The sequence below is a fragment of the Colobus angolensis genome, unplaced genomic scaffold (assembly GCF_000951035.1).
Source record: "Colobus angolensis palliatus isolate OR3802 unplaced genomic scaffold, Cang.pa_1.0 Scaffold292, whole genome shotgun sequence".
Taxonomy (NCBI): Eukaryota; Metazoa; Chordata; class Mammalia; order Primates; family Cercopithecidae; genus Colobus; species Colobus angolensis.
The window spans coordinates 546811-558484 of NW_012116177.1; the positions used below are offsets into that span (position 1 = coordinate 546811).

At 36.8% G+C, this 11674-nt stretch overlaps 1 protein-coding gene and 1 long non-coding RNA gene across 4 annotated transcripts in view; one reads left to right on the forward strand and one right to left on the reverse strand.

The window, feature by feature from the left end:
- Nucleotides 1–11674, forward strand: part of CCDC148 (coiled-coil domain containing 148) — a 274146-nt gene that overhangs the window by 215825 nt on the left and 46647 nt on the right. For all 3 annotated transcript variants that reach the window (XM_011949186.1, XM_011949187.1, XM_011949185.1), the window contains one exon: nt 2373–2491. In XM_011949186.1, coding sequence (XP_011804576.1) covers nt 2373–2491 — 119 coding nt within the window. The remainder of the gene's footprint in view (nt 1–2372; nt 2492–11674) is intronic.
- LOC105516841 overlaps nt 1–11674 on the reverse strand; it is a 70390-nt gene that overhangs the window by 6900 nt on the left and 51816 nt on the right. The window lies entirely within an intron of this gene.

Below are 11674 nucleotides of genomic sequence, written 5' to 3' on the forward strand. Positions count from 1 at the left end.
GACCAGAGGATGATGGGAAATGGGGAGGGTAGGTTCTGGTCACAGAGTCTATTGCTATAATTCAGGATTTCCCAGTTGGAACTGTTTTCAATGATAATAGAATTCTGGAGGAAGAGAAAGTTCCCTAGAATGGAGGAAGTCATCGAATTATGAGAAAAACAGTTTGGAAGGCATTCAGACAGATGCTGAAGTTGTCTAGGAAGGTTGGAAGGGCATTCAGACAGGCCGAAGTTGCCTGTGTTTAAGAAGACTGTGACTAAAGTATCTGAATTCTTGATGAAAATTTGGGAGTGACTTGGAAATTTACACATGCCAATGAAAACAACAGGTAGAGGGTGATATATCCATGTGGTGTTAACACCAAAGGGAGACAGAATTCTACATATCATAATGGCCTGAAATAGGCAGTTAACAATGAGGAAAATGCCCAAGCTATTCCCCAGCCAAATGGCACATGGGGTATCAGAATATGAGTATCCTTCAGAGAATTTCAGTGAAAACAACGAAATGGTTTTCTGAAGGTTAAAGATGTAGGGAGTTTTACATATGATGATACAGGGGTTCCAGAGGGCTCAGTAGAAAGCACTGAAAAGGATTAGATAGAGAGAGAGAGTGAGTGAGAGGGAGAGAGAGAGAGAGCACACTTATACTATAGCAATGCCTGAAGGTAACAGAGTCAAAGATGGAAATAATTGGTCTTGAGATTGCAGAAAGCTCCAGGTATAACATACGTCTAGGGCCTGCACAGGACAGTGTATCAAGTGATCAAGTGGTGTCAGAAATCTGAGAATGCCAGCAACCCAGGGTTACTCTGCTTGTGGTCAAGGGATTGTCTGCAAAAGAGCCACTGACTTTCTCCAAGGCCAATGCTGGGAGTAAGGAAATATTATTGGTCTGTTTTAACCCAGAGAAAAATGCTCTTTGATTTCATATCTGTTTTTTTAAAAAAAAACTTGTTTTGAAGTAGCTTAATTTTTTTCTGATTATAAAAGAAATATGATTCATTGCAAAAATAAGGTAATGCAGAAAAGAATAAGATAAAGCTTGTTTATAATTCCCAGATGGAGATGACATAATCATTGCTAACATTTCCGTGTCTGTCATTATTAGAATTCCCTGGCATTTATCAGTTAGGACTCTAGAACTCTCCTTGTCAATCAATGTTTCCTCTCTCTCCTGCACCCACCCTCTCTGTCACGCTCCATCTTGGGTGCTGCTGCCTTTCTAGCTTTATCTCTGTTCTCTCTAAATCCAGAGCTCTGTCATATCTGGAGTGGATATCACTGCACATTGGGCTTATTTAGTTATTCATTAAACATTGAACAGATGTTGCTCTTGTGGCTGCAGAGTTGCTGTGTTTGTGGCGATGGTGCTTGGGATGCTTCTTTTGATTCTCCCAGAAATCAGAGACCATGTTGGCAAGTCAGGAAACCACTTAGATTTTCCTATTCACCTCTGTCTCAGAAGAGGAAATGCCACCTTGGGGGTAGGGCTAGCCCAGCCTCTACAACAGACCCCCTGCTGCCAGTCACTCACTATGTACCATTGAGGTACTCCCCTTCAAGAGCCAGTCTCTTGACCCAGGCACAACATGGCAGGCCAGAGTGGTGGAATGGGCCTCTGTCAAATAAACATTCATTGTCTCATCCCACTGGGAAATCCTGAATAAGGGTTTCAGCTCCCTGAAAACAGCTCATACCTACTTCTGGTTTTCTCATTTTGCTTACATTTCTGGAAAAGGGAAGTAAAACAGGCCTACTATTAACACTGCTTTCACCTTTTTGCACTTGATAAGCCTGACCTTTATTTTACCACATAAGTCAGAAGTACTATATACCACAACCCTGCTAATTTGCTCTTTTCCTCCTTCCTCCCACCTATCTCCTGCCACTTCCCCAGAAGCATAAAGCTTTCAACATCCTGCTGTCCATTAGCATAAATAAACTAATGCTTTTAAAATAAAAATAGTTTTAATGCCATTATTTGTTAAAGACTGCATTACCATAAGAAGATAAAAATATTCTTGAGTAACAGCTAGATCATATACTTTAGAGACAATAACATACTTTTATTGTGGTTCTCTGGAAAGTTGATTATTTTAACCATAGATTAAACCTTAGGTCTCAGTACAAGTTATATTTCCATTCATTGCAGAAATTGTTAAACCTTGCAGTTTCTCAGGGCATCTACCTTCGTGTTTTAATTTATTTTTCTGTTGCCAATATATTATAAGCATATCTATGAAACAAAAAAGATGAAGTGCCCTTTAAATTCAATTTTGTAATATGAACCAGTGGATATGGTTATGGGTTTTCCCCTCATTTTTACATATCTGTTGTTAATTTAAATTTTATGTAACATTTATACAATAGATTAAAAAATACTGGGCTAAGAAAAAACAGAAGTGGCAAGAAATGGAAATGAGAGATCTTCAGCGTCTAGAAAAACTGAAGAAATTAATGGCTGAACAGTCACTAAAAGACAGAGAAAGGTAAAAGAAAATTTAAAATTGTGTGGAAATGGAGGTGGTGAATGGAGTCTTTTGTAATGTGTTAGAATAAATAATATCAGAGGGAGCATTTTTCTGTACTTAATGTATCCTTTCAATATTTATATTCACAAATGAATATAATGATATCTATAATGCATTTTAAATTCTCATATTCATACATTAACCTCCGGTTTTTCATTTTGTTCCTTAGATAGCTTCCTAGTTAAAACCCTCACAGAGGATTTGATAGTATTTGATTACCCACTGTGTGCATAAAATGATACTGGCTGCTGCTGTAACTATCTCTTGACCCAGAAGGAGAAAACCGTTATTTAAATAAGAAGGAAAACCCATTTACTGTGACAGAGGCTGGGGAAGACAGTACACAATTATACAGTGCTGTGTGGTGGTTATTATAGCATACTTAGGGCATGCCCAATACATGAAAAAAATCTGGAATTTCCTAGAAATATGTAATTTTAGACCTGGAAAGGATATTTGAGATCAAGTAGCCTAGTCTCCTCATTTTACATGTAAGTACAATAAGAGATTTAAGTTATTTTTTCCAAAGTTACTGTATCAGTTAGGGTCGATTAGGAGACAAAAAACATATAGTAATTTGAACAGGGAAAGTTTAAGAGAAAGAATGATAAACTCTAACAGGAAATCCTTTCTATATAAAGAGATAAATAGCATGCTAAAGAATACCCTAGGACTTAAAGAGGGTTCCCATGGAAGAACCAAGTTTGGAACTGAGGAGCCCTCTCCGTGGTTGGGATTCACACCTTACCATAGAAGCTATGGTCATGACCCTCTGAATGGTGAAGTTCTCGGGTGGATTAAGACAGAGCTAGCTCAATAGTCACTAGGCAAACAGGGAACACCCAACGTGGGTGCAGGCAGGCCAAAGCTAGAAGCCAATTATTGAGATGCTTGCAAGGCTCAATGGAAATCTGACCATAGAAGTACCTTTGAAATTTGATGGGACTGACCATCAGTGCGCCATTGGAACTCCATGGACACAGCAACACTTGTGTCCCCTACACGTGCTGCTGGCAGCTAGCTGTACAGTATGAACAAGAAGGCATAAACACACGAACCAGGAAGGAAATCCCCTTCCTCTGCAGTGTCCTTCAAGCACCCTCTTCTGACACAGCTTAATATTTTGCCAGTGGCAAGGGACAGATAGAGGGTCCACCTCCATTTTCAGAGAGCAGACAATGAAGGGTGGAGCTGTGAGACATTACACTGATAACTGACATAGTTATCTAATTTAGCTAGCTCCTTAGTGATTTTCACAAAACATAAAGAAGAGAGAGCTCTCATTTCGTAACATAAATCACAGTAAATTTCCTTTAAATAGTGAGCTTCCCTGGTATATTTACCTTAGTCACTCTAAAAAGATTTCCTGGAACTCTATACTTTCTGCTTAATTTCACTCGGAACCTAAAATTGCTATAACAAATAAAACCTATCTTGAAAATTGCCCTTCAGACTTACATATAACTTTGGAAGGCATAACCATTGGATACAATGAGGTTTACTTGTATCTAGGAAGCTTCCTTTGTGACCCATGTGACTGTTATCTCAAACTCTAATCACTGAGGTTGTAGATTGAATCTGGAGTTTCAAATAGATGCTAAGCATTCCTAAGGATTTTCTGGACAAAATGTACATTATTTCCCAGGTAGCTCAGGATTTTAGAGTTTAGTATAATCTATTACTGAGAGAACTGAGAATATAGCAAAGCCAGGGCCAATGGTCAGAAGGTGAAGCCATCAATGAGAACCCAGATTAACAAACACAAACCAAGACCTAAGTGGATAGAGGCCATGGGTCAGAAACAAGGAGGTGGATAAGAATTCCCAAACAGCTAAATACTAAAGGGCAAGGCAAAGGCAGATTGATCAGTATAAAGCTATCCTAGCAAAACGAAAGAGAGCCACAGAAATTAAAAGGAATGGGGAAAACAGAACAGATATGTAGTTCCAGCATTAGGAGACAGGCTTCCACTAAAATTATCCCTCATAGTCAGGGAGCTTCTTTGATTACAGAGTCATTTCAGCTTTTGCTTCCTGTCCCAATAATTATCAAGATTAGCTGATTCAGAACTTCAGTTGAAAAAGAAGAAAAGGAAAATCAGATTAATCTGCATTACGCAACAGAAAAAAATAGGCATATTATAAGATACTAAAAAGAGCACTAAAGACTAGGAGCCAGGAGACCGAGGTTTTAGTCTTGACTCTTTGAATTTTATATGACCTTGGGAAAGTCTGTCATTTCACCTCCACAGGCTCTGTTTTGTCCTCTGTAAAATTGAACTGGATAACTTCTGAGGACAGAGTTAATCAACTTTTAAGGGCCTATGATCTGTTTGTTCAACTCTTATGTTAAAATACTGTAGATTCAGATAATTGAGTCCAGTGCTTATTTGCCAATGGAAAATCACTGAAAAAGGCCTTTAAAATATCAGTATATATAAGAGATATAATTCTCAGAAAACGTTTTATAATATTATAGAAGTATATTCCTCGTTTTGTGACTTAGGGAGATAGAGTTCAACATACAAAATTACTCATAGGTTTTGCTTTTGATAGTAACCAGAAGCTGTCTTCTTTCATAACTACATAGCACTAAGAAATTTGGTTGATTGGTTAAAACATTTTTCTGTACTACTGAAATACAGTTCATAAACTTTGTGTTTGATATTTTAACTACGGACACTTTTTTTCCATATCAGAATACGCTGGCTTGAAGCAGTTTCCAGATCTGTGTTCAGAACACACACACATATCCTTGAGGGTTTGAAAACTTCTGTCATTTACTTCCCTTTTCTATTTTTAAATTCTAAGATTATATTTCTTAAAAACAATATTCAGCGGGACATGGTGGCTCATCCCTGTTATCCCAGCACTTTGGGAGGCCAAGGCAGGCGGATCACAAGGTCAGGAGATCGAGACCATCCTGGCTAACACGGTGAAAACCTGTCTCTGCTAAAAAAAAAAAATACAAAAAATTAGCTGGGCATGGTGGTGGGCACCTGTAGTCCCAGCTACTTGGGAGGTTGAGGCAGGAGAATGGCATGAACCCGGGAGGTGGAGCTTGCAGTGAGCCAAGATCGAGCCACTGCACTCCAGCCTAGGCGACAGAGAGAGACTCCATCTCAAAAAAAAAAATTAATAAATAAAATTATATATTAGGTTGAACCACATAAAATTCCATTTTTGTAGGTCAAAATGGTTGAGTATTGGCAATTTCATGTGGTTCAACATTAAAAAAAGACATAGAATTGTTTTATTAATTACATTTACCTTCTCAGTCTATTAGAATATGTCTTTTGCCCTCTTCATTTTATCGAAATTGTTTTTGCCCAAGTTTCCACTAACCTCCGAATACCCTATTTTTATTTCTCAACATGCCATTGAGATTAAGAGGAAAGGCTCTGGAATTGGTTGACATTAGAATACTGGCTCTATCCTTTATAGCTGTGTGAACTTTGGATGAGTTATTTAACTTCTCTGTGCTTCAGTTTCCTCATCTGTACATTGAGGATATAAACAGTATCTACTTCTTAAGATTGTTGCAAGGATCAAATGATACATTGAATGTAACATATTCACTGCCTGGAACACAGTAAGTATTCATTAAATATAAGTGATTTCTATCAATTGACTTTTACATCATGAAATACTAACGTATTTTTTCTCAAAATATTAAAGCAGGAAGGCCACACTTCAAGCCAGAAGGAGAGCCCTCACCAGAACCTGACCATGCTGGCGCCTAGATCTTGGGCTTCTAGCCTCCAGAATAGTGAATAAATAAATTTCTGTTGTTCAAGTCACCCAGTCTATGGTATTTTGTCATGATGGCCCAAGCTAACTAATACAATGTTATTATATTATTAAATGTATTGTGCTTTTTAAGCCAGGCCTGGTGGCAGGTACCTGCAATCCCAGCTACTCAGGAGGCTGAGGCAGGAGAATTGCTTCAACCCGGCAGACTGGGGTTGCAGTGAGCTGAGATCATGCCATTGCACTCCAGCCTGGATGACAGAGCGAGACTCCATCTCAAAAAAAAAAAAGTATTGTGCTTTTTGTTGCTATTCTTAAAGATTTTATGTAGTACATATATAGGTACATTTTAAATGAATATTTTAAAAATATTCTAAGTAAAACGTAAAAATGAGGACATTATTATAAAAATTAAAGTTAAAGCAAAAGTGCCCTTAACCACTACCCTCATGTAGTCTCTTCTCTAAAAGTCATTGCTTTTATTGTTTTTAAATGCATACACATACATGCTATCTATTTTGTATGTACCTATGTAAAATCAAGTTTAAGAACAGCAACAAAAATCACAATACATTTAACAATATAATACCAGTGTATTAGTTAGCCTGGGCTATCATGACAAAATGTCATAGACTGGGTAACCTGAACAACAGAAATTTATTTTCTCACTATTCTGGAGGCTAGAAACCCAAGATCAACGTGCCAACATGGTCAGGTTCTGGTGAGGGGTCTCTTCCTGGCTTGCAGAGTGGGGCCATCTTGCTGTAACTTCACATGGTGAAGAGAGAGAGTCAGCAAGTACTTGAGTGTCTCTTCTTATAAGGGCATGACTCCCACTGTGAGGGCTACATCTCCAAATACTGTCAAATTTGAGGGTTAAGCCCTCAACATATGAATTTTGAGCAGACACATTCAGTCTATAGCAACCATTTGTGTAAAAAAAGCATTTATGTATGTACAAATCGACTATTTACTACTAACTTCTATTTATAGGTTGTTGCTGGCATATAAGTCCTTTGTGCTAGTTAGAAAAAGGTGCCTCCTTCTGGTGGCAGAGTGCATATTGCTCCTACTACAAGTGGACAAATTAGGAAAAGACTCCCTTCTGAATCACAGCATACAGCTTGACAAGCAGAGGCAAAGCTGGATGTCACACTTCATTTGGATCTCTGGTCATGGATCATTTTTGTAAAGCACAAACTTCAAAATGATACATGGTATCTCTGCAAATAAACCTACCTAATTCTTTTAAAATAGTATATATTATTCATATTTCTTCTAAAATGTAGTTCTGTAGCCATCTGGAACTTATTTTAATGAGTGATACGAGCTAAATTGTTCTAAATTGATAGCCAACTATCTAAACACCAATTATTTAATGATTCATCTTTACTCACTGATTTAAAATGCCACCTTTGTTATATATTACATTTCTAATTATATTTTTATATCCATATGGCCTCTTGATTAGATTAAAAACTGATCTATGTTTATAGTTCTACATTGATAGCATGCTGTTTTAATTATTCTGTTTTGCTATCTAGTAGAACAAGTGTTCACTCATTATTCTTTTCAAAAATATCTTAGCTATTCTTATGTCAAATTTCACTTGGAACTGTTGTTGATTTTTTTGTATTGAAATTTTATTAAGGAGAGCTGACACATATACCAAATTTAATCTTCAGCCTGGGGACATGCTTCCAAATAGCTCTACAATTCTAGACTTCTACTAGATCCTTTAGAAACATTCATCTTTTTTTTTTTTCTGGTGAGGACAGAAATTATTTTTGAAATAGGTAGAAATTGGTGACCAAGAAGCCAATTATAAGTTTCCTTCAGTAAGCTCTTCAAGAAAAAGTATCTGAACTAAGGAAGTGACAGTGGGAAGCAGAAGTGCTACAAAAGCTGACAGATGTGTGTGAAGTATTTACATGAGTTAGAGTTGATGACTCAGGTCATCAGGGATGGAGTCTGAAGGAAGACAAAGAATGAAACCTTGAATATTATTGTGCTTTTTCTGGCCTCTTTGTTGAAAGCTTCAGTTATTTTGTTTTCAATGTATTTTATTTCCTAACCAATTCATTTGGCTATAGTTTTTTTTTTTTTCTGTTTATTTTGGCCATATTCTACAAGGTTTGAAATATGTGTTTTTATTACCTAATTTCTAGTAGTTTTCATTTCATTTTTGATGTCACAACAATTGATGGATATTGGGGTGCTTGCCACAGCTAAGTTTCAGTTTCATTGATTGTCTTGCGATGGGCTTCAAATTGGTGAGCAAACTGTATAGCAAAATGTGTAAAAGTTGAAATACTAATCAAAATATGAGTATTAAGTGGAAGATACCTTTAGTTTTTTTGGGTAACAAATGACAGTCTTCAAAATAGACATAAGAACGTATCTTTGTCTTTTTTTTTTTTTTTTTAACCACAATGTTTATTCTTTGTATTATTTCGTTTCTGTCACTCTATGCTCGAGGTTCCTTTCTGGCCATCCCAAAACGTTGCCACTTAGTCCTCCAAAGTCTTCTCCCCCTCCCCCCACCCCACCACTGCTGAAAGCTAAACTGTCTCTCTCTCGCGTACAGTGGTTGTTCTTTCTTTTCAGCAGGGCACTGACTGCGCTTCCTAACTAACCTTGTTGGGACCAGTACTGGTGCCCTGGTCACTGCAGTGTAGAGTTCTCTACAGCTGCAGTGATTCTTTGATGTATATGTTTATTTTGTTTTCAGGTGATTTTAAACACTTACCCTGTTCCCAGAAACTTTCTTTACTGAGTATTCTTTATGTTGGGTAGTGAAAGATTCTAAACACAGGGAGAAATAGAAAGCTAGAATATGTAAGGGTCATATCTCATTCGCTGTATATCCTTAGCATCACTGCTTTCTATTATCAGTGACTGTTGCAGAGCAAGCAAGCAGAAATTAGACTGTTCTTCTAAGCACAGGGGCCTTTCTCCCCTTTACATTATGACATTTTGAAAATGCTTATTACAATGTTCAATCTTTAACTTTTCTGAAGTTCAGCTCTCTTGTAGTTAACATAACAATCTTCTTCCTCTGTATTTGCCAATTATTGCTTTAATAAGGATAATTATAATTGTGGCCTTTCATTTACTTATCTCCATTGCTGTTTCTTGTAATTTAATAAATAGCTTGCTTTTCTCATTTTACCTCCTTTGTACTAATTTTAGTGCTTCAAAAATGTTTTAACAATATACTCCAGAAGATAATTTTAAAGATTTCTAAAAGCAGATTTACTTAGCTAAGGAGTTCCTCTAGATACCACTTCATGACAAAAAAAAACTGAAGTTGCGTACAACCAACAAATGGATGCTACAGGTTCTAAGAACTTTATCAGTCAATGCTCATGTAATACTAGAGCAGCTGTTATTCCATTCTTTGCTACATTAGAATCACTTGGGGTGCTTTTGAAAGTCCTGATGCCCAGGCCAGACCCCAGACCAACTAAATTCATATCTCTGGGGAAAATTCTGATCCCCACATTTTTGGGAAATTCTTAGGGAATTCTAAAGTGCAGCAAAATTTAAGAACCATTGTGCTAGAGTTCTTTCTACACTTCTGAAGTGTGGGCCCAAAGTCATCTACTGGGTTTTTGAGACCATTCCACTTTTTGTAGAAATGCCCATAATTTTACTTTTCCCAGACAGTACCCTCACTGAGCTCAGAGAGGTCATATAGGTGAAACTTACATTCATGGAAGAGTTTATCAATTCTAGAAAACCTCTTCAAGTAAAAATTTTGCATGTTATTTTTCTAACAACCCAGTTATGTGTATGTATGTGTGTGTGTGTGTGTGTGTGTTTAGTGGAGAAAACATTGCTTTCCACAGTAAAAATCAAACAAACAAACAAAAAACACTAATTTTAGGTTATTTTTTCCCAAATAACAGCATTTTCCTGGTTGTAAAACAGTAAACATTTGAAGTTTAAGATGTCAATGACCATTTGGGAAGGAAGAGACTAGAGCCAGCTGCCTTTCTAACACTAAATTGGCCTTGCAAATCTAGTGTGTGTTTTGAGGTGCTTGCCAGCATCGGGGAATTGACAGTTATTGCGTTTTCTAAGTAACAAAGCCAGATGTTTCTCTCTATTTTCCATGTCTTTTCTTAACAATGTGCAAATTTCAACATGTTGTATTGGAAGGCGCTAAGGAAATTTAAAGTGGGTTCACAGTCTAATATTTGAGATCTTTAAAGAGTATGTTTAGTAAAGTGACTTAATCAGAAATTTTTACAAACATTTGTCATGTTTTTGCTTCTCAGCATGAGATTTCTCAAAATTAGTGGGATTGCTCTTGTTCATTAAGTCTCTGTCAACCAAATCCCCATTCCAAGTGGATCTGCCAAATGATACAGTCCAAAGATCACTGTGAACCATTAAACAAATATAGTTCTTAATAGGACTGTTTTGTATTTTATATGTATATTAGAAATGTTTTGCAAATTAGCAGTAACTTAAAAGATGGAAAGAAACCTCATTGGTGGCCAACAGTAATAATAATAATAGTACTTATGACTTGCTCCTCAGTGTAACAAAACAAATTGTGGGAGATGTGTGTGTGTGTTCATAAATTGGGACATGGATACACAGATTATTTGGATATGATTGTAGTAGCTCTCGAATGGAGCTTAGCTAAGCAAGCATGATTGACAGAGAGGATAAGAAATTCAAGGACAAAGCAATATATAGCCATTTTGATGTGAAAATGAGCAAGCAAGCTTGTGCCTGTGGGCAAATGGAACACCAGATGGGCAGAGATGGCACAGCTGAGGGTCATTCAAGAGGTCTTGGATGATGATTTAGCTCCTGATGACTGTACATCAAGTTGACTCTACGTATGTGGTTCCTTCCAAACCACAAGCAATTGAAGCATGTCATTTGCTGAGTAGTTTAGGCTGCTTTTACTTTGTTGTTTACAACTTTGATTTTTGATTTTGGAAATTTTGTTCATTTAAAAAGATACTGGATTTTCATTGTACGCTAAGTTGGTCTGTCTGTTGCATTTACTTGTTCAGGTCATAAAATGGAATGTCAGCAAGTATGTGTCTGGTAGAGGCCAGACAACAATCAGAAATGCTTTAGAATATGTTTTTCAATGTATAAATGGGCGTTATTACATCCCTTTATGCCCACCATTATTTTTGTTTCATATGTATGTGTCAGTGAATTGACCACAGATGCTGTAATTCCAAATAGAACATCGAGGTGCTATGATCTTTTTGAGAATCAGTTATCTCAAATTCTCCTCTTCAGTAACACAGACTTTTATTTTGGTACATAACTAGTGCTACAGATATTTGAAAGTTTTTGTTGGAGCATTAGGTTGTTTTCTTTCTTTTTTTTATTATTATACTTTAAGTTCTGGGATACA